This window comes from Hyperolius riggenbachi, chromosome 4, assembly GCF_040937935.1.
Source record: "Hyperolius riggenbachi isolate aHypRig1 chromosome 4, aHypRig1.pri, whole genome shotgun sequence".
NCBI classification, from domain to species: Eukaryota; Metazoa; Chordata; class Amphibia; order Anura; family Hyperoliidae; genus Hyperolius; species Hyperolius riggenbachi.
The window spans coordinates 203,591,420-203,616,993 of record NC_090649.1 but is presented as its reverse complement, the minus strand read 5'-3'; the positions used below and the strand labels follow the sequence as shown (position 1 = coordinate 203,616,993).

The 25,574-nt window shown below is 46.9% G+C and overlaps 1 protein-coding gene across 5 annotated transcripts in view; it reads left to right on the top strand.

The window, feature by feature from the left end:
- Window positions 1-25,574, top strand: part of LOC137571708 (uncharacterized) — a 173,760-nt gene that overhangs the window by 118,607 nt on the left and 29,579 nt on the right. For 3 of the 5 annotated variants that reach the window (XM_068281256.1, XM_068281254.1, XM_068281252.1), the window contains one exon: window positions 7,296-7,645. The exons of 1 other annotated variant lie outside the window; for it this stretch is intronic. In XM_068281256.1, coding sequence (XP_068137357.1) covers window positions 7,296-7,358 — 63 coding nt within the window. In that variant the 3' untranslated portion in view covers window positions 7,359-7,645. Of the gene's footprint in view, window positions 1-4,677; window positions 4,746-7,295; window positions 7,646-25,574 lie in introns of those variants that run through there. One more of the 5 variants, XM_068281253.1, reaches the window with a different exon arrangement.

The following is a 25,574-nucleotide window of genomic DNA, read 5'->3' as shown; positions in this document are numbered from 1 at the left end:
CTGGGTGGGAGCTGCAGAGTGCCACTGGCATTGTAAGGGGGTTGCGGACTGAGGTGGAGGACACTCCACAGGAAGAGGACGACAAGCATGTCCTCAGGGACTAAGATGTGGTTGCCAATGCCCTTCGGTTCCCTATGGCTGCGCACATGTTGCGCTATCTTCGCAGGGACCCCCGGATGATCCAGATGCATGAAAGGGAGGACATCTGGATCACCTTGATGCTGGACCCGCGTCTAGGAGAAGCTGGGGGAGTTTATGTCGCCATCCACCGAGCAACGCACAAGGGAGTTGCAGGAGGCCCTTGTGTGCAGACTCTTGGAAGCATTCCCCCAGCCTTCCACCCCCACTGTTGCTGTTCTGCCAACCCAGCAACAGGTGCCTGCAACCACCACCAGCAACAGCAGCAGCCGACACCCCAGAGACCTGCTGAACCTAAGCAAGAGCCTGTATGCAGTGCAGCTGCCCAGAGCAGTGGTGCCAGACACAGCATCCTTCTCTAACTAGCACCAGCAGTGACTGACCAGTCTGTGTTCCCAACACCAGGGTCCATTGATACTTACAGTTTTTGGGCACAATTCTCATGCGGTGGTGAGCTGCCATGAGCTGCCATGCTCTTCTTTCTGTGCTGCCGCAGAGTGCTGCTTAGCCCTCCTGCTGCTGCCTCCTGCTGCTGCCTCCCATGTCATACTATTAAACGACAACAGCAGTCTGTGTACCCACTAGCAGGGTCCAGGGATGCTACAATTTTTGGGACGATTTATCGTGCTGTGGTGCCACCAGTGAGGTGCCATACTCTCTTTCTGTGCTGCCGCAGAGTGCTGCTTAGCCCTCTTGCTGCCGCCTCTCATGTCGTACTATTAAACGACAACAGAAGTCTGTGTACCCACTACCAGGGTCCAGGGATGCTACAATATTTGGGGCAATTAATCGGACAGACAACTTTGCTGCATTGCCATTGCTATCGCTGCAAAGAAAAAAAAACACCACTGCCAGGTGCCATTGAGACTCACCATTACCTCTGCGATTGCTTAAAGTGTATTTCCCTGTTTAAAAACAATTATTACCAATTAATAACCGCATTTTAAGTGTTGATTTCACTTTAAAATCCCTTTTCTCAAAAACTAAAAGTTATTTTTGAATTTTTTAAGTTGTAGTCCCTAATCACCATTATAATCTATGCTGTTTTGGAGATTGTAGCATGTATGGGGGCTTTAAAGTTAAAAGAAAATCCTGATCACGGGCCGTGGATAGCCGTGATTTACTAACTCATGGCGAAAATCCGGTTCGAATTCGTGATTCAGTTTCAAATCCGGATTTTAATCACGACGGTTCCAATCACGGGCAGGTTTGTCGAATCCATGCATGAGGGAATCCGGGATTTCCGGATTTACTCGAATTCGTGGATAGGGGTATCCGAGCACCACTACTTTCAACTATACAATACTAAATCAGCTAGTACCAGACAAAGCAATCTTATCAAGCAAGCATTTCTAGTTCATGGGGAATCTGCTGCATCTTACAAAGACTTTATAGGGGATTTGATGACAGAGACATACAACATAGTTCCCAATTGTCCCTTTTTTGGGGGGGGGGGGTGGGGGACAGTCCCAATTTGGGAACCAAATCCCCCTGTCCCTCTTTCATCGTCATGTGTTCCTCTTTCAAGACTCATGTACAGATCTATGTAAATATATGTATTTTTCTACTGAAATAGTTACTTATAGCAAATTCAGGAAATGATTATTTTTTTCTGACTTGTTGTTCTAAATTAGACTCGGCTTTCTGCTGCTTTTGAAGTCCTATGAAATCTAAAAGAACTGTTAGACAAAAAGATTGTTTGCTTTGAAAAATCGTGGATAGTAGTTAGCGCTAATTTCAGGTCCATGGCAGCGAACACCTGTGATGCCAGAGCTTCGGGATTCTGGCTACAGCAAGTTGAAAGACCTATAGCGCAAGATGCAAACATAGAATCAATAAGGCTACGTTCACAGTAGGATGTTGGGTTGCATTGTGTTGGACAGTGAAATCACATTGCTAGCACAATGGCTATCATTCATAAAGCATTTCCGCATGCAGAAATGCTTAAAACAGCTGACTTTACCGAACACTCTGCATGTTCGGCATTCATAAAGCCTCTTTCCGCATGAAAAGCTGACACTACGAGCAGAGCGATAAATCACTGCCTTGTGCGGTGATTTTCGTAACAAATATAACAAAATGTTAATTCATAAAGATCACCGCAAGCGTTGTGAGGTCGGGAAGTACCGCTCCCTCTGATGTGGCGATAACAATGTACCGGTAAGTGAATGGAGACACACAGACCTCCCAGGAAGCTGCAGTAGAGCGGAACACGGAGAAATGTATCAACTCCGCACCTTCCTGTCTTTCCGCAAGCCTACCGCCTGCCTAGTTCGGGGAATCTCCGCACTGCTATCGCAACTAGATACATTTTTATGAATGCCCATCCAGAAGTCTAAAATACCGCCAGCGGGGTTTTCCCGCATAGATTTACTTTACCGACAACAGTTTTATGAATGACTAGCCGACCCGCGGCGTAGCATACGCCGCATAAGGGGGTAGAGGGCAGGAAGGGGGTATTGGGCACAGCGTTGGGGAGGGGGGTTGGACTCCCCCTCAACTGGGCCCCCTATGTGTGCTCCACCTCCAGCTTAAGCTCAGCAGGAACCCCCCCCCCCCTCACCTGGGTCCCCCATGTGCACTCCCCCTCCTGCTTAAGCACAGTAGCAGCCACCACTATTAGTAAGAGGCAGCGGGCGGGGATGACTCACCTCTTCAGTGTTCCATCGTGCGTTCCACTGTCATCACTTCCTGCAATGCCGCACACTGTATTGGTGTAATTTGCCTTTTTAAAACAGAAGGAAATCTGCAATAGTTCAGCTATAAGGGCTGGTGCACACCGAGCGGCTTTTTGGGCGTTTTCAGATCCGCTTGCGGCTGCGGATCTGCTTGGTCAATGTATCTCAATGGGGTGGTGCACACCAGAGCGGCAGGCGTTTTGCAGAAACGAAAAATGCCTGGGTGAGGCATTTTTTGGATTGCGGATGCGTTTCTGCCTCAATGTTAAGTATAGGAAAAACGCAAACCGCTCTGAAAAACGCCTGTTCAGAGCGGTTTTGCAGGCGTTTTTGTTACAGAAGCTGTTCAGTAACAGCTTTACTGTAACAATATATGAAATCTACTATACTGAAAACCGCAGCAGCAATCCGCAAAACGCTAGCAAAACGCCTCATAAAAATAAAAAAAAGCGTTTAAAAATCTGCTAGCATTTTGTGGATCTGCTAGCGGGTTTTGGTGTGCACCAGCCCTAAGTGAACATTTGTGGTTACCCACAATGCACTGCTACTAAATATGAAAATTACCGCTTTTCCCCCTTGGTAAGCCAAGCAAGCATCCAGAGCTGCTGGTGTAGCAAGCATATAGCTTTAAATTTTACACAGTCATATCAAATCCACATGTAGACAGCCTGTTTCAGACTTTTGGTCCTCATCAGTGCATGGCAGGGATTGATACAGCTGAGTGAGATAGGGCTTGGACCAGTACAACAGAGTAACCGAGCAGCTCAGGGTGACCCAAACCACTCGTAATGTATAGGGGGAATAAAAGGGACCAAAAAGACCTCCTACTAAAAAAAGCAAAGCTTGGTGTAATTTGCCTTCCTAAAACAGAAAGAAATATGCAATTACTCAGCTATAAGTGAACATTTGTGATTACCCACAATGCACCGCTACTAAATATGCAAATTATTCCTTTTCACCCTTAGTAAGCCAAGCAAGCCTATAGCTTTAAGTTTTACACAGTCATATCAAACCCACATGTGACAGCCTATTTCAGACCTTTGGTTCTCATCCCTACATAAGCTATTATTCATAAAGCATTTCCGCATGCGGAAATGCTTAAAACAGCTGACTTTCACGTAGCAAAATCTGCATTCATAAAGGCTCCTTCCGCATCAAAAGCTGACATCACCGAGCAGAGCGATAAATCACCGCCTTGTGCGGTGATTGTTGTAAAAAATGTAGCAAAATGTTAATTCATAAAGATCACCGCAAGCGGTGTGAGGTCGGGAAGTACCGCTTCCTCTGATGTGGCAATAACAATGTTAAGTGAATGGAGACACAGAGACCTCCCAGGCAGCTGCAGTAGAGCGGAACACGGAGAAATGTATCAACTCGGCAGCTTTCGTATCTCCGCAAGCCTACCACCAGCCTAGTTCGGGGAATCTCCGCACTGCTACTGCACCTGGATACTTTTTTATGAATCAGCAGCCAGAAGTCTAAAACATCATCAGCAGTGTTTTCCCACACTGATACTCCATACCAACAGCACTTTCATGAATCATGACAGGAAGTCACAATTCATGCTCTGCTATGGCTGTATGAGATAGGGCTTAAACCAGTACAACAGAGTAACCAAGCAGCTCAGGGTGACCCAAACTTCTAAAAATATATAGGGGGATAAAAGAGACCAAAAATCCCTCCTACTAAAAAAAGCAAAGCTTGGTGTAATTTTCCTTCTTAAAACAGAAGCAAATCTGCAATAATTCCGCTATAAGTGAACATTTGTGGTTACTCACAATGCACTGCTACTGAATATGCAAATTATCCCTCTTTGCCCTTGGTTTGATATGACACTACTTTTTCTTCTTGCTTGGACCAGCCCCTTCTTCTTGCTTGGACCGGCCCTGGGGGCAGGGCGCTACTTCTTCTTCTTGCTTGAAGGTTGAGGTACTTACTCTATTATATATATAGATAGCCAATGCATTGAAATGGTATGTTAACATCAGCGTTTACAATGCGGTGCAGTGAAGTCCGTTGGCACAACGCAGTGCAGGCATCAAGTGCAGTGAAGCATACTTTGTATGTATTGTATGAGTCACTGCATGCCTTGCACTGCACGTATAACTAGTGATTTGCTGCTTGCAAGATGTGCAAAGCAGCACCACACTATGAGCTTAGCCTAAAGCATTTCTCCATATTACAGATGTTTGGTCTGAATTCATTCATATTACAGCATTGTGAGACATGGCTAGAAGAAATTCATGACTAAAAACATGGGATGGAGTCAGTCATCAATGAACAGGGAGTGTAGAATTCCCTTTTAAGGTGATCTGTTATTTTGGCCTCGGTTAAGAGGAATTATGTGTGCATAGCTAATCAAAAGAAAACCTAAAAAAGAAAGTTCAGATAGATCAAGAGACCCACCAGCTTAATTTTAAAACCAAACTAGCCCCAAACTGACCAAAGTAAATTCTAAAAGCCAGTCCAATTGATAAGGTAATGCAAACGGCATACCATAGAAAAATGGCGACCAGAATACCTGTTTCATGGGATTAATGTGCTTGGCAAGCTTCATCATAACTCATTTCTCTCTGGATTCAGCTAGAGTCTGGTCAATTAGTTGTGACTATGTGATACCAATATTAGAGAGAGCAATATATGCCAGACCAGGTTCTTAAGTATCACTGAATTAAAGAAGAAACCATGTGCTAGTAATTCCAAGCTGACAGAAATTTTCATTACCCTTCTATCGGGAAGCTGCTCCATTATGCGCTGAGCCATTATCCTTCCTTCCCTCCCCATACCTATGGTACATGTAGGGGCCTAACAAGGACCCAGCAGACCCCCCAGTGAGTCTGAGCTAGTCTGGGCCCTCCTGAATCTGGTTCTCTTCCCCCCAATCAAAATTGTGACTAGGCCCCCCTGCAGTCGCATGTAATTACCCCCCCCCCTTTTTCCCAGTGCGAGCAGAGCAATGCAGTGGGGAGCGGCTTTCCTTACCTCTCAGCAGAGCTAGCAACATGTCCTCTTCACTAGAGATGGGCCGAAGTATTCACCAGGTGAATACCTTGCAGTGAACCGGCAGTATTCAAAATTCACATTCAAAAAATTTTGTGTGCGCATTTTTCCCATAGACTTTAATTACTTTAGAGGTTAATAGCAAAGCCCCCTTACGTGCTAGAAAAATGACTTTTTTCATGGTTGAGTTTTTATTTCATTTAACCCTTTGTGGAAATAGGTAAGGGGTACTTTGCACCCCTATACTCATTTCTCCTGGGAGGGAGGGAGGCATCTGGGGGTCCCCTTCTCAAAGGGGATTCCCAGATGCCACCATGAACCCCACCAGGGAGTCATCGCCCCCACCTCCTCCTGGGGCAGCGGAGGTGGGGAAGAGCCCCATGTCCATGGATTGGACAAGGGCTCCAGTAAGGGGAAGAGGGGGGAGGCTTGGCCGCCCCACCCCCCTGGAGCCCCCTACCATGGACCATGCAGGCTGGTATAGCTCAGGGTGCGAAGCCCCACTCAACCGGGGCTCTGCATTCTGGCTATCCCAGCCTGCATGGGAGACAAAGGGTTAAAGAGGCTTGTTAAATTTCCCATACTCTGAACATTTAAAAAAAAAAGTTTAAAAAAATAGGTAAAGTTGCCAGGGGTCTTTATAAAGCCATATTGTGGTGGTATAGCGATCCCTGTCCAAAGCGTTGCGACTGCAGAGGGGTTTCCAAGGGGTCCGTACACATTCAATTGCTCTTTCTTTTGACATATGTAAAATTACTCTACCGTAACGTTAGGTTTGCTACATTATCTGTCGTTTACTTCATTTAAATGTATACTTTTTACCTATGAAACTTTAAAATCAATTTTCTCAAAAACTATAAGGTCTTTTTGAAAAGATTCCCTAGATTTGCGAGCCCAAAATTTGATATTCAGCCCATCGCTACTCCTCACTCATGTTACATACATCAGGCACTGCAGTTACACTGTATGCCACAGCTGAAGAGAAGAGTGAAGAGGGAAGAGGATGATGTGTAGCTAGCTCCACTGCCATCCTCTGCATCTAGGCACCCCTAGCCCCCCCCCCCACCACCACCACCACCACCACCACCGTATAGGAGAGTGAACTATCTGTACAACATTAATTCCCCTAGGTACTGCCTGCAGGATTAAGCTCAATCCTGAAAAGAAGCACTTATAGTTGGTGTACACATTTTAAGAAAGATTATATTCAGGATGGTGGAAGTGAGGGAAAGGGGGGGGGGGCTTTGACTTTCCTACTGGCTCTTGTTTCTATGTAACTTATTTGGGTACATTGTAACATAGGTGAACTGTCTTTTTTGACTACAATCTGATGCTTTTATGACTTGAAATGGTTATTGGGCCAACAAAATCTGTGCCTGAGGCATTGTGTCTAGACAGCTTTGGGATTGTTCGGTGGCAGTGAATAATCTGTGAATTTCAAAGCAACAATCTTTAACAAGAATTTAAATCTCACCACAGTTACGAAAGCTGCTTGAGGAAGACTCAGATTTTGTATCCGGGGAATTGGAGCAACATCCTTGACCAGACTGTTGGCCTACCTTTGTATGGATGAAACACGTGAATGGACTACATTGGACTCTATAATCTGAAGATCCAAAGATTTAATGGGAAAGGACGTGCCACCTGATCTTTCTATGATTACTATGCTGATTTTAGATAACTTACGAATATTCTATACTTTTAATATATAATGTGCAGTGTGTGAATGATGGGTAAAATACCTGTTTAAGATGCAAGTCCCTTACTAGCATTAAAATAATGATTTCTGCCTTAGTGGCCCCAACAGCCTAGGATTCTGCTCATAGGTGTGCCAGAATAAGTGCATTTTTTGGCATGTTCTTATAACTGTGGCATGCTCTTATAAAACTATGTAAAATATGTTTTTTATGTTACTGTTTTAAAGGCAAGTAATTGAAAAACAATTTCTGTCTTGGACAAGAATGAAATGTATCATCCATCTGACATTTCATTTTAACGTAGTTGCAATTTAACTACTTAACAATAACAATAACAATAATATTTTTATAGCGCTTTTCTCCCTGGGGACTCAAAGTGCTGTGACCCTGCGTTATGCAGTCTCAAAGGCTCGGGAAAAGAGGTGAGTTTTTAGCCTTTTTTTAAAGCTGTCCAGAGAAGTAGCCTCTCGTACTGATTGTGGAAGTGAGGTCCATAAAGTAAGGGCTGCATAGGAAAAGGTCAGAGCACCAAATGTTAAGTGTATCCTGGGAATAACCAGATTCATCTTGTTGGCAGAACGGAGGGTGCATGGAGGGGCATAAAGTTCCAATAGATCCGCTATGTATTTGGGTCCCATGTGGTTTAGAGCCTTGAATTCAGCAGGCAGATCTTAAAATGGATTTTCCATTTTACTGGCAACCAGTGAAGAGTTTGCAGTACTGGGGTGATGTGTGAGCTGCGGGAGGCATTGGCTAGGAGTCTGGCTGCAGCATTCTGTACTAGTTGTAAGGGATGCAGAACCTTATCTGTAGATTCGATGGACAGGGCATTGCAGTAGTCCAGGAGGGAGGATACAAATGCATGAACCAGGGCAGGTAGGTCTTCAGCTGGGATAAGGTGTTTTATTCTCGCTATATTTCTTAGATGGAAGAAGGAAGACTTGACGACAGCTGATACCTGCTGTCTAAGTTTTAGATTTCCATCCAGGATCACCCCAAGGTTTTGCACAGAGTCTTTATACTGTACGGCATCTCCCCCAATTGCTAGTTTGAGGTGGTGAGCATTTTGAACTTTATCCATCATGTGTGGACCACCTACCACCAACACCTGTTTTGTCAGAGTTCAGCTTCAACCAGCTGGTGTTCATCCAATTTTGTAAATCCACTAGACACGCATTTATGGATGCTGATGGGTCTTGGGTAGAGATGGCCCGAACGGTTCACCGGTGACCGGTTCCAGGCGAACTTCGGGTGGTTTGCCTTCGCCGGCGAAGGCGAACTTTCCTGGAAGCTCGATTTGCCCCATAATGCTCTGAGGGTCAACTTTGACCCTCTACATCACAGTCAGCAGACATATTGTAGCCAATCAGGCTACACTCAGTCCTGGAGCCACTCCCCACCTTATATAAGGCAGGCTCCTCCGGCCATTACACTCACTCGTGTGCCTGCAAGGCTGCAAATAGTCAGAGTAGGGCGAGCTGCTGCAAACTTTCTCCTAGGGAAAGATTAGTTAGGCTCTTGGCTTGTTAGCTTGCTCCTGGCTGAATCGTATTGCTTTAATAGCACCCCGCAACAGCTCTTTTCAGAGCTAATCCTGTTCTTGTGATCTATTTTTTCTTCTTCCGTGTGTCAAACTTGTGTTGCATAGACAGCCTTGATAATTCATACTGTGTGTGTGCCACTGCCAGCAGCCCAGAACATTCAGTGACTGACTACCTGTGTGTGTGACAGGGAGCTGCACATTGTAATACCCAGTACTGCATATACCTAGTACCTGTTGTGTTTAGGTAACCCACCTCATCACTGCATATACCTACCTTTGTGTTCAGTGAACCCACCTCACTGCATCTAACTACCTTTTGTGTTCATTTAACCCACCTCACTGCATCTAACTACCTTTTGTGTTGAGTGAACCCACCTCACTGCATATACCTAGCTGTTGTGTTTAGTGAACCCACCTCACTGCATATACCTAGCTGTTGTGTTGAGTGAACCCACCTCATTGCATCTAACTACCTTTTGTGTTCAGTGAACCCACCTCTGGGCGACCATATGGGCTGGAAACCGCCACGGCCTGCACTCTGGCCATGTTGCGCGCCAGTCCAGCGCAGCCGTCACTATGCAAACACCTGTTTGCGGTGCGTTACACAGTGAGTTTGGTGTGTCAGTGTGAAGCAGTACACTAATTACACTCCCTGATTGATGTATACACATGCAAGATGTTTGAAAGCATTAGTCCTGCAATTTAGCATTCAATGTGATTTCTGACCTTAAAACGCGTCAAATCCAGATTTTTCCCCGGGACTTTTGTCATGTATCCCACTCCGCCATGCCCTCCTCCAGGTGTTAGACCCCTTGAAACATGATTTCCATCACTTTTCTGGCCAGCATGAGTGTTTCCAGTTTTCAAAGTTCGCCCCCCCATTGAAGTCTATTGCGGTTCGCGGAAGTTCGCGCGAACCGAACCTTCCACGGAAGTTCGCGAACCTAAAATTGGAGGCTCACGACATCTCTAGTCTTGGGTGCCAGGCTTGAAGGACAGATACAGTTGTGTGTCATCTGCATAACAATGGTATCCTAGGCCATAGTTCTGGATTATTTTGCTCAGTGGGAGCATATAGACTGCAGAGTAATGGTGATAGTACAGAACCCTGTGGAACTCCATAGGCAAGTGGCACTGTATTAGAGTAGTGTGTGCCCAGACATACTTGTTGTGTCCTGCCAGATAGGAAGGACTGAAACCAGCTAAGAACAGTACCCCTTAAGCCACAGTAATTCTTCAGTTGCTGGGTTAGTATTTCATGATCCACCGTATCAAATGCTGCAGACAAGTCAAGAAGAATCAGAATTGGGCCAGCCCATTGGCAGCGTAATGCACACACATGCATGTATGTACGCACGTGCGGGTTCAAGCAAACGTGTACGGCACCGAGGGTGTACTGCAATTAATGTTAATGCAAAATTATCGTTTTAAAACATCTGTTATTAACTGAATAGCTGGAAGCCAAATGACATATTTTCCCAAAGTCCAAGGCAGCCTGAAGGGGAAATGGTAATTAACGTCACTGGGACTTTTGCAGGAGCAGGGAGAGCTGTTTTCAGTTTTACCCACAGCGCCCAAATTTCCTGCCGCCTTAATTACATGTATTCCTGGCTGTATACATTTTAATTGAAAGCTTTTTTACAATGCACTCCCATGGAACAACTGATCAGTTAAATGTTTTTTCTCTCCAGATATTTCTAATGTATGCTTGTGGGATTGTAATCAAATAGGTTTTTCGGTTTATATACTTTAAGAATTCCTGAAAATTTTGGGATTTTGTAAATTATATTTAATTTTATTCAGAAATCTACGCATACGCTAGTTCCACTTGATGCCCCTTTTAGCATTATTCTATATAGGATTAGGAAAGTTTTCATATCAATACTGAATGACAGTATCACATATACCCACAGCAGCAAGACTTGTTATACTCCAGGGACAAATTTAAGCCCCTTTGAGTAACTTTTATTCACATGTATATTTACCTGCTCTTATTATATCATTAGTTGAGATCATCAATGATAGAGAGAGTTATCTTTTAAAAATTGTATTGAATTATCCCAGTATAGTATGAAATAAATATTGACTTGTTCTTGAATGAAGTGGTTTGTCTTTGAATCCAAATACTAAAAAATACATTTTTCTTTAAATGTTTTATAGATCTGGTTAATACAAGTATAAGCTATAAGAATAATTATTATTGATGTTTAGCAATTATTACACATACTACAGCACAACTTTAGTCAGACTGTATCAGTTCTATATATCAGTTGTACACATTATTTTTGTTTACCATTTTTATACAAACAATTGCATGTTTCATACTGTAACTATTGTATTTATGAGTGTAAAAATACAATAAAAGGCACTGATTTTCAAACAATAATTTCATGATTTTCATTAGCTGGATAGTGTACTGGTTAAAGCCAGTGGGTACCACTTTAAAAATCAAAAAGTCAGATACTCACCTAAGGAGAGGGAAGGCTCGGTCCTAATGAGCATTCCCTCTCCTCTCCCGGTGCGTCCGCCGCCGCAGGGACTTCGGAGGTCTTCGGGAGCACTCGGGGTTCCGAAGACGGGCCGCTCCATACTACGCACGCGCGAGTGCATCGTAGAGGGCGCTCGCGCTGCCGCGCATGCGTAGTATGGAGCGGCCCGTCTTCGGGAGCCCGAAGGCTTCCGAAACATCCCTTCGGCTGCGGAAGTGGCAGTATTTGACCGAACTGGTCAAATACTGCCACGGGGGATCCTGCGCGGGACCGGGCACCGGGAGAGGAGAGGGAAGGCTCATTAGGACCGAGCCTTCCCTCTCCTTAGGTGAGTTTCTGGCTTTTTTCTTTTAAACGGTAAACATTCACTTTAAGGGCTTTGCTTTTGACATAGGAGACCTGGGTTTGATTCCTGGCTAGGGTCAGTACCTATTCAGTAAGAAGTCCATGGGCAAGACTTCCTAACACTGCAGGGTGGCCCCTTAAGTGAGCCCTTAGCGGCTGCAGCTCTTGAGCGCTTTGAGTCCAACAGGATAAACGTGCTATACAAATGTTAGGGTTAGGATTACAAACAATCCCTTTCCCCTTCCCCCCCCCCCAAAAAAAAGCATAGTCTTTCAGCGTACAGTGGGAAAGAGGCACCCAGTCAGATCCAATTTGCCATTAATCTGTGATATCAAACCACACCAATCGATTGATTTGCAGCAAGCAATAATTAATTGAAATTATAATTGGACATTAAAACGTGAATTAATTGGACACGGCAGGGGAGTGGCGGTGGATGGTTGGCCCATGGCATTGCGCTGTATCAAACAGCTCAACTGTGCAGTTCAATAGATTTTTGTATAGATTTCCTGGTGAAATCTATTGAAGAATCTAGATCTGTCTGTAGTGGGGTTTTTTTAGGGGGGGGGGGGGGATTCTATCCTCTGATCAGATTCAGATCACAGAGGGATTGTTCTGTTTGCCTCATAGGGTGGCAATCTAAATGCGTACGGTTACTTCTAGTCTTAAATTGGCCAATAACACAATTCTACCACATCTGTGTTGCATTAGGACTGACAGATTAAGAATACACTGGAGTGGATAAACTGTCAAACTACATGGAGGTGGTAAGATTGTACAATCAAGATTGTATGCTTAGTGGCCAGCTGTTTTCTACATAGTTGTGATTAGAGTGTACAATCAAGATAATATGGTGTACAGCCTAGCTTAAGGGGTTAATTTTCAAAATTTAAACGACAGTGGAGAACAATAGAGATCCAGCAAACGTAAAGCCAACACACACACTAGGTTGTTTTTGGCTGAGGTTTCTGATCGGGGTCGTCTCTGCTGAGAATCTAGCGTTTGTACAGCTACCATGATGCATTGCCAGAAGAAGCTGTTGTGTCTTAGGCTGCACCGTAATCCCGCCTCTATAGTAAACTAACACACTGCGTGGTTGTAGCCTAGTGTGGTTGTGGTGTTTGTACCGCACTCTGTCCCTGCATCAAATTCCCTTTAGACATCAACATCCCTTCACACTAACTCTATAGGCTTCTAGCAGCTTAGATAACCCTCCCCATTCCTTCTTCTTTTCCCTCCTTGCACAGGACAGAAGGAGAACAGAGAAATGCACCCTGTATGTATTTAGAGCGTTTAGCCTATCCATTCCCCGTCATCTGTGTCTAATCACAAGTTGTAATTGTATCTCTCAGTGGTGTCAGCTCAGGAATTAGCTAATTGGTAGGCACAGGATGTTAACAATATGTCTGCCTCCATGAAAGCAGGAAGTAGACACACTGCAGACTTATTGCAGGATTTTTATCAGCCTTACTAAGAAGGAAATATTTTTCTTTAAAGGTCATAATGGTATTGCTTACTAGAGTTGCTCCAATGCGAATTCGGGTGAAAGCCTGTTACTTACAATCACCTGTGCAGGCTGGGCGGGGGGGGGTTAATCTTACCTAGCTGACGTCTTCTTAGGTCCACCCCTCGGCGCCTCCCATGATGCGCTCCACGCGGCGGTCACGTGAGTACAAACACTTCCTCCTTCCGGGTTGAAGGAGGAAATGTTTGTACTCCCGTGACGCGCGTCGATCGCATCGTGGGGGGCGCTGAGGGACGGACCTAAGAAGACGTCAGCTAGGTAAGATTGACCCCCCCCCCGCCCAGCCCGCACAGGTGATTGCAATTAACAGGGTGAAATCCGGATAGCAACTGTCCGGCTTTCACCCGAATTCGGATTTGAGCAACTCTGTTGCTTACCTTTTAGAGCAGAGAGGAAGTTCTGATTCGCTTTAATGCAGCCACCCACCCAGTACTCACCTACTAGGAACAAAACAAAAAGCGATCCATCTATGCATGGTGACTGCCCGTCCCCATTGAAGCTGAGCCCGCAATCCGTCTCTTTTATGTTTAAAGGGGTTCTGTATGGGCTTTTTAAAACAAAAAGTGTCAAAAAGTGTCTAGTTACCTGGGGCTTCTACCATCCCCCTGCAGACATCTTGTCCCATGCTGGCCTCAACGATCCTCCCGTGCCACAGGTCACTTCCTAATTATTTGTCTAACCTGATGAACGCGTCTGCGCGCCCATGGCCGCGCGCGTCTCTGGGAGCTTCCTGTGCAGGTGCAGTGTGAAGCTCTCTTGCACTGCGCCTGGGCAGGAAGCTCCCAGAGATGAGAGTGGGAGCGAGGACGCGCACGACCATGCGCACGACCATGGCTGCGCAGACGCAGTGGCATACGTCTAGGTAGACAAATAATTGGGAAGTGACCCGCGGCACGGAAACCGAAGGATCATTGAGGCCGGTGCGGGATAAGATGTCTGCAGGGGGCCGGCAGAAGCCCCAGGTAAGTGACACTTTTTTGCTTTTAAAAACCCATAAAGAACCCCTTTAAGGGGCAATGACTAGTGACATCACCAGCCTACCCATAATAAAATATTTACAACAATGCAAGGGGTGTATTCACATTTTTGAGTGTATATACATTTTTTTTTTTTACAAAAAAACCCTCTAGTAGCAGGTTTATTTAATTGAAAGTGAACCCAAGGTGAAAACAGATTGTATTTATCCTCCTACTCCTAAAAATGACTTTTTAGATATCCTATGGTTTTATTTTATATTTAAAGATTTACAAATTAGATTGAATGTTGTATTGCCCCTGTTCACTGGCAGCCCATTAAGTGTCCCAGAGCAAAGTTCCAGAACTATTGACCTTTTTCTATCTTTCCCCTGCCCTCAGTAGTTGTATTCTGCAAGGAAAACTTGTATGGCTGTAATTTGCTTATCAGTGAGGTTTACTGTATACCGACAAGGCAGAAGCTGACACCCCATGCCTGAAAATTAACTCTTTCAGGCAGCAAAATAAAACAAAGAAAGAAAGGCTAGGTATTTGTGTGTTTTGCACTGTACAGCAAGAAACTGGCAAAACTGGAAATTTTTTGCTCCTATGCAAACTTTGCATAGGAGCAAAAGATCTTTTGTGGAAATAATATCATCCAAGCCATCTTTCTTCTGCCATGCCAGGTGAAAACTATAATTGCAAGTACCGTAAGTCAACTAAGCACAGAGGTATGTCAATATTGCAGATACAATCCTGTGTGCATTGTCCTCTATACTCTCATCCTCCCTTCCCCCCCTGCTATCCCCAGCCCCAAAAATATCACTTTTAAAGAAAGTCATTTTTTAAAAAAGAAAGAGGCTGGCTTGCATTGTTAGTCTGTCCCTTCCCCATCTCTTGATCTCACACAACCTATTCATGCCCCTTCACCACCCCATGTTTTCCCCGATCCCTATACATTCACATTGGGCACAGAAGAAGCGCTGACCAGGCAGTTCTTCTGGGGTCATCACCATTTTAAAGATGAACAGAGCCATGGATGAACGTGAGAACGGAAGGAGGGAAAAACATGGCGAAAACAATCTGAAGGGGGTAAGTATTGTGCTCATGTGTTTATTTTATTTGTTTGTGTTTGGGTCAGGTGGGCTTTAATGCTGGGGAGTTCTACAATTGCATAGGGCCCCTTGAGATAATATTTGCACACTAAAGATCGATCAAGCTGACTGGATTCCACTGTTAGCAGAGATCATGTGATGCTTTGCTTTCTAGTTTGTTAAAATCTGTCACTGCTCTTGAATGTGTATGGATGGTCTAGGTTAGCATATGAATTAATGGATTTAATGGGCTGGCAGATGCACTAAGGTCTATTTAAACAAGGCAACATAATTGTCAGAGGTGGGATGCTCAAATACCCCTTTTTAAAATTCGAGTTTGGTCGAATTCGAATAGTAAATTATTCGAGGTCAGTCGAATATTCGAGTCGAATAATTTTTACTATTCGATTCGACCTTGACTTCGAGCTCACTATTCGAGTCGGTATTCGAGCTCACTATTCGAGCTGACTATTCGAATTGGCCTTAAATAGCTTCCAACACTTGTTTTGAGGGTGAATGATGCAAGAAACATCTTTTTTTCCAAGTAACAACAGCAAGTGATTATGTGGGGATGTTCCTTTAAAAAAAAATGTGGAAAGAGAAGTTGTGTCCTTAATTTTGTTCAGTAGTGTTACTGTATATACTTGTTCTTCTTCTTCTTTATCTTTCTTCTTCTTCTTCTAGATCTTCTTCTTCTATATCTTCTTCTTCTTCTTCTATATTGTCTTCTTCTTCTTCTTCTTCTTCATCTTCTTCTTCTTCTTCTTCATCATCTTCTTCTTCTTCTTCTTCATCATCATCTTCTTCTTCTTCTTCATCTTCTTCTTCTTCTTCATCATCTTCTTCTTCTTCTTCTTCATCATCTTCTTCTTCATCTTCTTCATCTTCTTCTTCTTCTTCTTCATCTTCATCTTCTTCTTCTTCTTCATCTTCATCTTCTTCATCTTCTTCTTCTTCATCTTCTTCTTCTTCTTCATCTTCTTCTTCTTCTTCTTCATCTTCTTCTTCTTCTTCTTCATCTTCTTCTTCTTCTTCTTCTTCTTCTTCTTCTTCTTCTTCTTCATCTTCTTCATCATCTTCTTCATCTTCTTCTTCTTCTTCATCTTCTTCTTCTTCATCTTCTTCTTCTTCATCTTCTTCTTCTTCATCTTCTTCATCTTCTTCATCTTCTTCTTCTTTTTCATCTTCTTCTTCATCATCTTCTTCATCTTCTTCTTCATCTTCTTCTTCATCTTCATCTTCTCCTTCTCCTTCTTTTTCAATATCGTCTTCTTCTTCTTCACGTATTTCTCTTTTCAATTTTTTTTTTAAAGAAATGCAGCTATTTTTGAGCGTAACAAATAGCTGGTGGGCGCACGCATGTTGGAAGTGCCATTGTATGTGCTCCCTGGCAGTGGAAACACAAAGACAGCAGGAGGTAAATTCAGCAGCAGGAGGAGGAGGATGAGTGTGTGGCAGCAGGCAGTCAATGAGGCAGGCAGCTCGCCGTGACATAATAGCCCTGGTACCTAGCGGTGATACCAGGGCTGTAAATAAACACAACAGGAGGTCCCAGACAGCGGTCGTGCAGCCCACATTGTGTCCAATACACAACTGGGACAACACAGTTTTCAACCCGGGCACCTCAGAAAAATTAAACCTTTTTTTTTTTTTTTAATGGTTTGTTTGGTTTTGGTTTTGCAACCAATATAGCTATTGTTTGACGTAATAGCTGGTGGCAGAGTGGCAGCAGAAGGTAATTCTGTGTACCCTGGCAGTGGGAAACACAGACAGACAGCAACAGCAGCAGGAGGAATGGAGGAGTAATGTGAGCAGCTATTGTTTGACGTAATAGCTGGTGGCAGAGTGGCAGCAGAAGGTAAATCATCTGTGTAGTGTACCCTGGCAGTGGGAAACACAGACAGACAGCAGCAGCAGCAGCAGGAGGAGGTGTGGAGGAGCAGTGTGAGTGTGGCAGCAGGTAGGCAGCGTGACATAATAGCCCTGGTACCTAGCGGTGATACCAGGTCTGTAAATAAACACAACAGGAGGTCCCAGACAGGGGTCGTGCAGCCCACATTGTGTCCAATACACAACTGGGACAACACAGTTTTCAACCCGGGCACCTCAGAAAAATTAGACCTTTTTTTTTTTTTAATGGTTTGTTTGGTTTTGGTTTTGCAACCAATATAGCTATTGTTTGACGTAATAGCTGGTGGCAGAGTGGCAGCAGAAGGTAATTCTGTGTACCCTGGCAGTGGGAAACACAGACAGACAGCAACAGCAGCAGGAGGAATGGAGGAGTAATGTGAGCAGCTATTGTTTGACGTAATAGCTGGTGGCAGAGTGGCAGCAGAAGGTAAATCATCTGTGTAGTGTACCCTGGCAGTGGGAAACACAGACAGACAGCAGCAGCAGCAGCAGGAGGAGGTATGGAGGAGTAGTGTGAGTGTGGCAGCAGGTAGGCAGCGTGACATAATAGCCCTGGTACCTAGCGGTGATACCAGGGCTGTAAATAAACACAACAGGAGGTCCCAGACAGCGGTCGTGCAGCCCACATTGTGTCCAATACACAACTGGGACAACACAGTTTTCAACCCGGGCACCTCAGAAAAATTAAACCTTTTTTTTTTTTTAATGGTTTGTTTGGTTTTAGTTTTGCAACCAATATAGCTATTGTTTGACGTAATAGCTGGTGGCAGAGTGGCAGCAGAAGGTAATTCTGTGTACCCTGGCAGTGGGAAACACAGACAGACAGCAACAGCAGCAGGAGGAATGGAGGAGTAATGTGAGCAGCTATTGTTTGACGTAATAGCTGGTGGCAGAGTGGCAGCAGAAGGTAAATCATCTGTGTAGTGTACCCTGGCAGTGGGAAACACAGTCAGACAGCAGCAGCAGCAGCAGGAGGAGGTATGGAGGAGTAGTGTGAGTGTGGCAGCAGGTAGGCAGCGTGACATAATAGCCCTGGTACCTAGCGGTGATACCAGGGCTGTAAATAAACACAACAGGAGGTCCCAGACAGCGGTCGTGCAGCCCACATTGTGTCCAATACACAACTGGGACAACACAGTTTTCAACCCGGGCACCTCAGAAAAATTAAACCTTTTTTTTTTTTTAATGGTTTGTTTGGTTTTGGTTTTGCAACCAATATAGCTATTGTTTGACGTAATAGCTGGTGGCAGAGTGGCAGCAGAAGAAGGTAATTCTGTGTACCCTGGCAGTGGGAAACACAGACAGACAGCAGCAGCAGGAGGAGGAATGGAGGAGTAGGCGAGCAGCTATTGTTTGACGTAATAGCTGGTGGCAGAGTGGCAGCAGAAGGTAAATCATCTGTGTACCCTGGCAGTGGGAAACACAGACAGACAGCAGCAGCAGCAGCAGGAGGAGGTATGGAGGAGCAGTGTGAGTGTGGCAGCAGGTAGGCAGCGTGACATAATAGCCCTGGTACCTAGCGGTGATACCAGGGCTGTAAATAAACACAACAGGAGGTCCCAGACAGCGGTCGTGCAGCCCACATTGTGTCCAATACACAACTGGGACAACACAGTTTTCAACCCGGGCACCTCAGAAAAATTAAACCTTTTTTTTTTTTTTATGGTTTTTTGGTTTTTGGTTTTACAACCAATATAGCTATTGTTTGACGTAATAGCTGGTGGCAGAGTGGCAGCAGAAGAAGGTAATTCTGTGTACCCTGGCAGTGGGAAACACAGACAGACAGCAGAAGGGCAGTACACAGCAGCCCACTGTAGGTGTAAAATGTGTGGCTGCAGGCGACGTAATAGTCAAAGTGAACCAGGCTGGCTTAGTGAGCAGGAGCCAGGAGGTGGTAAAGGGTGGTAAGGCACATTAACGATGGTTCCGGCAGCCAGTTCATGTCCCCCTCTCGCCGACAACAGGGGCCAGGAACTCGCCTTCCACCCACGCCTGGTTCATCTTGAGAAACGTCAGTCTGTCCACAGACTTGTGAGACAGACGTGAGCGTTTCTCGGTGACCACGCCACCAGCTGCACTGAAGCAGCGCTCGGACAGCACGCTGGAAGGGGGGCAGGACAGCACTTCCAGGGCGTACTGCGCCAGCTCGCTCCAGATCTCCATGCGCTTGACCCAATACTCCATGGGATCAACAGGGGCATCACTGTCAAGCCCGCTGTACGACCCCATGTAGTCAGCCACCATGCGGGTCAGGCGCTGGCTGTGACCGGAGGAGGATGCTGCTGCATGCATCTCCTCTCTAGTCACTGCTGCCGGAGCCTCTACAGTCCTGTAGAGCTCGTGGCTGAGAGACAGCAGGTCTGTGGGGCGCTTGCTGCTGCTGGATGCAGGCACCTGCTGCTGCCTCTGTGCTGGCTGCTGGACAGTGGGGGTGGAAGGCTGGGGGAAGGCTTCCTCCAAGCGCTCAACAAGGGCCTGCTGCAAGCTCCTTATTTGTTGCGCTGGGTCTCCTCCTGCAGGCGGCAGGAACTGGCTCAACTTCCCCTTGAGGCGTGGGTCCAACATCATGCTGATCCAGATGTCCTCCCTCTGCTTCATCTGGATCACCCTGGGGTCCCTGCGCAGGCACGTCAGCATGTGCGCTGCCATTGGGAAGAGGCGGGCCACGTCTGCTGGCACATCGACGTCAGTGCTGTCCTCATCCTCCTCCTCTGCCGCCTCATCCTCTCTCCACCCCCGCACCAACTCAGCTGCGCTGTGCTGATCCCCCTCATCAGCAGCCAGGTCAGGGACCTCCACCAAGTCCTCCTCCTCCTCCCCCTCAGAGGTGGACTGCGCAGCTGGTTGCCGCTCCTGCTGGTCCAAGGCTGCCGCTCCCTGTTCCAGCAAAGCATCGAGGGCCCTGTTCAGCAGAGAAACCAGGGGCACCCACTCGCAGACCATAGCATGGTCCCTGCTCACCATGTTTGTGGCCTGCAGGAAGGGAGCCAGCACAAAGCACACCTGCTGCATGTGCCTCCAGTCATCATCGGGGACGATGGACGGGATGTTGCTGGTCTTGTCCCTTCTCTGAGCTGCGGAAACAGTGGCCAGGGCAAGGTACTGTTTGACAGCGTGCCTCTGTTCAACCAGACGCTCCAACATCGCCAGGGTGGAGTTCCAGCGAGTCGGAACGTCAAGGATCAGCCGATGGCGTGGCAGATCCAGCTCCTTTTGCACGTCTTCCAGGCTCGCACAGGCTGCAGCCGAGGGCCGGAAGTGACGCACAACATTCCTTGCCGTTTCCAGCAGTTCGCCCATCCCCTGGTAGGTGCGCAGGAACTTCTGCACCACCAGGTTCAGCACGTGGGCAAGACAGGGGATGTGGGTCAGGTTTCCCCTGTCTATTGCGGCAACCAGATTGGCCCCATTGTCGGCCACCACCTCTCCGACTCTGAGGCCTCTGGGGGTCAGCCAAATCCTCTCCTGCTCCTGGAGTTTGGCCAACACATGGGTTGCCGTCAGCTTGGTCTTCCCAAGGCTGACCAAGTGCAGCAGCGCTTGGCAGTGGCGGGCCTTCACGCTGCTGCTGAGGCGGGGGGTTTGGCCAGGTGTGCCGGAGGATGGCAGAGGATCGGAGGAACCTGCTGCAGTTCCCCTGACCCTGCGGGGTGGCACCACCCACTGTGTTGCTGCTGCTGCTGTGCCCGCTGCTGCTCTCCCATCCTCACCCCCTTCCACCAAGCTGACCCAGTGGACAGTGAAGGACAGGTAGCGGCCTGTCCCGAAGCGGCTGCTCCAGGAGTCCATGGTGACGTGGACCCTTTCACCAACCGCGTGCTCCAGCCCTCGCTCCACATTGGCCATCACAAAGCGGTGCAGTGCAGGAATGGCCTTGCGGGCAAAGAAGTGTCTGCTGGGGAGCTGCCAGTCTGGGGCTGCGCAAGCAAGCAGCGCACGAATGTCGCTCCCCTCCTGCACGAGCGTGTACGGCAGGAGTTGGGAGCACATGGCCCGTGCCAGCAAGCCGTTCAGCTGCCGCACGCGACGGCTGCTGGGAGGCAGAGCCCTAACCACCCCCTGGAAGGACTCGCTCAAAAGGCTCTGGCGTGGCCTTTTGCTGACACGGGAATCAGCAGACACAGCAGAGGAGGCCACTGAGGACTGGCTGCCAGAACAGGCCTCAGTGTCGGCGGCAGGAGTTGCAGAGGGGGGAGGAGCAGTGCGTTTCCGCACTCCTGCTGGTGCTGCTGGAGGAGCAGGAGGGCGGGTGGCTGCTGTTGCTGCTGCTGCTGCTGAAGGCTGTGCAGTGATGGGTGTGGTGCCACTGCCAGCAGCAGATGCCTTCAGCCTCTGGAACTCCTCATGCTGGTGGAAATGTTTAGCCGCAAGGTGGTTGATGAGCGAGCTGGTGCTGAACTTTAAGGGGTCTGCACCTCTGCTCAACTTCCGCTGACAGTGGTTGCAAGTGGCGTACTTGCTGTACACAGTGGGCATGGTGAAAAACCGCCAGATTGGTGACAGAAACTTCCCCCTACGGCATGGAAGCGCTGCTGCCTGTCTCCCTGTGGTGGTTGGGGGGGGGGGGCTTGGGTGCGGCTGGTGGTGGTACTGGCTGATGCTGCTGCTGCTGCTGCTGAGCCTGAGACACCAGCAGGCTGTGGGACGCTGCCAATGCTTGCAATGATGCGCCTCCTTGCAAGGCCCACAAGCGCATCCTCCTCCTCCTCCTCAGAGCTGCTGAGGACGACATCCCCTGGAGGTGGTGGCACCCAGTCTCTGTCTGTCACCGGGTCATCATCATCATGCCCCTCCTGAAACATGTCCTGCTGGGATGATGACCCCCCAAACTCCTCTCCTGATGCATGGATGGGACGCTTGACTGTCGCCACAGTCTTGCTGTCCAATCCCTCCTCCCCCAAAGTGCCCATCAGCATCTCCTCCTCAAAATCGCCAACAACAGCAGACAATACCCTGATGGTGCCTGGGGTAAAAAGACTGCTGAGTGACAGGTCGGCGACTGATGGTGAACTGGCCTCCTCCCCAGGCCCTGCTGGGCGGCTGCTGCGAACAGGGGTGGTGGTGGTGGTGGTGGTGGTGGTGGTGAGGGTGGAGGCCTCGGATGCAGAGCTGATGGCGGGCTGCTCATCCTCCGTCATGAGTTGCACCACAGTGTCTGCACCCTTTTCCTCAATGGGACGTTTCCGACCCGGCTGGAGGAAAATGGGAGCAGGTGCTACACGCTGCTGCTGCTGTGTCTCTGCAGCGTGAGTTGCAGATGCTCCTGCTGGGCGGCGCCCAAGGCGTCCACGGCCAGTGGCTATGGGAGGAATGTTAGCCACTGACGCTGCTGCTGCTGCTGCGGAACTGTGCATGGTGGCGCGCCCGCGGCCGCGGCTTGCCACAATGCTGCTCCCTCTCCTCCTGATTCCCTTGCTGCCCTTCCCCTTGCCCAAACCGCGCTGGCTGCCACTTCCAGACATCTTCAATGTTTTGGGCGTATAGACAAAAGTTTTTTAAAAGGGCGGGTGAAAAGTGGGGTACTTTAATGGAGTGGGTTGGTTGGTGAGGTGACTGAGTGAGTGTCCCCTAGTACAGTAAGTAAGTAGTAACAGTCAGGAAGTACAACTAGCAGTTACAATAATCAGTAGTAATCACAAGTAAATTTAGTGTGTGTACACTCAGACAGTGAGTGCACGCACGCAGGAGCTAGTAGCCTATGAACACAGTGACTGAGTGTCCTAGACTCCTAGTACAGTAAGAGTAAGTAGTAACAGTAAGTAGAACTAACTAATTACAATAATCAATCAGCGATCAGAAGGAAATGGAGTGTGGGTGTGTGTACACTCAGACAGTGAGTGCACGCACGCAGGAGCTAGTAGCCTATGAACACAGTGACTGAGTGTCCTAGACTCCTAGTACAGTAAGAGTAAGTAGTAACAGTAAGTAGAACTAACTAATTACAATAATCAATCAGCGATCAGAAGGAAATGGAGTGTGGGTGTGTGTACACTCAGACAGTGAGTGCACGCACGCAGGAGCTAGTAGCCTATGAACACAGTGACTGAGTGTCCTAGACTCCTAGTACAGTAAGAGTAAGTAGTAACAGTAAGTAGAACTAACTAATTACAATAATCAATCAGCGATCAGAAGGAAATGGAGTGTGGGTGTGTGTACACTCAGACAGTGAGTGCACGCACGCAGGAGCTAGTAGCCTATGAACACAGTGACTGAGTGTCCTAGACTCCTAGTACAGTAAGAGTAAGTAGTAACAGTAAGTACAACTAACTAATTACGATAATCAATCAGCGATCAGAAGGAAATAGAGTGTGTGTTGTGTGTGTACACTCAGACAGTGAGTGCACGCACGCAGGAGCTAGTAGCCTATGAACACAGTGACTGAGTGTCCTAGACTCCTAGTACAGTAAGAGTAAGTAGTAACAGTAAGTAGAACTAACTAATTACAATAATCAATCAGCGATCAGAAGGAAATGGAGTGTGGGTGTGTGTACACTCAGACAGTGAGTGCACGCACGCAGGAGCTAGTAGCCTGTGAACACAGTGACTGAGTGTCCTAGACTCCTAGTACAGTAAGAGTAAGTAGTAACAGTAAGTAGAACTAACTAATTACAATAATCAATCAGCGATCAGAAGGAAATGGAGTGTGGGTGTGTGTACACTCAGACAGTGAGTGCACGCACGCAGGAGCTAGTAGCCTATGAACACAGTGACTGAGTGTCCTAGACTCCTAGTACAGTAAGAGTAAGTAGTAACAGTAAGTACAACTAACTAATTACGATAATCAATCAGCGATCAGAAGGAAATAGAGTGTGTGTTGTGTGTGTACACTCAGACAGTGAGTGCACGCACACAGGAGCTAGTAGCCTATGAACACAGTGACTGAGTGTCCTAGACTCCTAGTACAGTAAGAGTAAGTAGTAACAGTAAGTAGAACTAACTAATTACAATAATCAATCAGCGATCAGAAGGAAATGGAGTGTGGGTGTGTGTACACTCAGACAGTGAGTGCACGCACGCAGGAGCTAGTAGCCTATGAACACAGTGACTGAGTGTCCTAGACTCCTAGTACAGTAAGAGTAAGTAGTAACAGTAAGTAGAACTAACTAATTACAATAATCAATCAGCGATCAGAAGGAAATAGAGTGTGGGTGGTGTGTGTACACTCAGACAGTGAGTGACCGCACGCAGGAGCTAGTAGCCTATGGACAGTGACTGAGTGTCCTAGACTCCTAGTACAGTAAGAGTAAGTAGTAACAGTAAGTACAACTAACTAATTACGATAATCAATCAGCGATCAGAAGGAAATGGAGTGTGGGTGTGTGTACACTCAGACAGTGAGTGCACGCACGCAGGAGCTAGTAGCCTATGAACACAGTGACTGAGTGTCCTAGACTCCTAGTACAGTAAGAGTAAGTAGTAACAGTAAGTAGAACTAACTAATTACAATAATCAATCAGCGATCAGAAGGAAATGGAGTGTGGGTGTGTGTACACTCAGACAGTGAGTGCACGCACGCAGGAGCTAGTAGCCTATGAACACAGTGACTGAGTGTCCTAGACTCCTAGTACAGTAAGAGTAAGTAGTAACAGTAAGTAGAACTAACTAATTACAATAATCAATCAGCGATCAGAAGGAAATGGAGTGTGGGTGTGTGTACACTCAGACAGTGAGTGCACGCACGCAGGAGCTAGAAGCCTATGAACACAGTGACTGAGTGTCCTAGACTCCTAGTACAGTAAGAGTAAGTAGTAACAGTAAGTAGAACTAACTAATTACAATAATCAATCAGCGATCAGAAGGAAATAGAGTGTGGGTGGTGTGTGTACACTCAGACAGTGAGTGCACGCACGCAGGAGCTAGTAGCCTATGGACAGTGACTGAGTGTCCTAGACTCCTAGTACAGTAAGAGTAAGTAGTAACAGTAAGTACAACTAACTAATTACGATAATCAATCAGCGATCAGAAGGAAATGGAGTGTGGGTGTGTGTACACTCAGACAGTGAGTGCACGCACGCAGGAGCTAGTAGCCTATGGACAGTGACTGAGTGTCCTAGACTCCTAGTACAGTAAGAGTAAGTAGTAACAGTAAGTACAACTAACTAATTACGATAATCAATCAGCGATCAGAAGGAAATAGAGTGTGTGTTGTGTGTGTACACTCAGACAGTGAGTGCAGTGCGCACACGCAGGAGCTAGTAGCC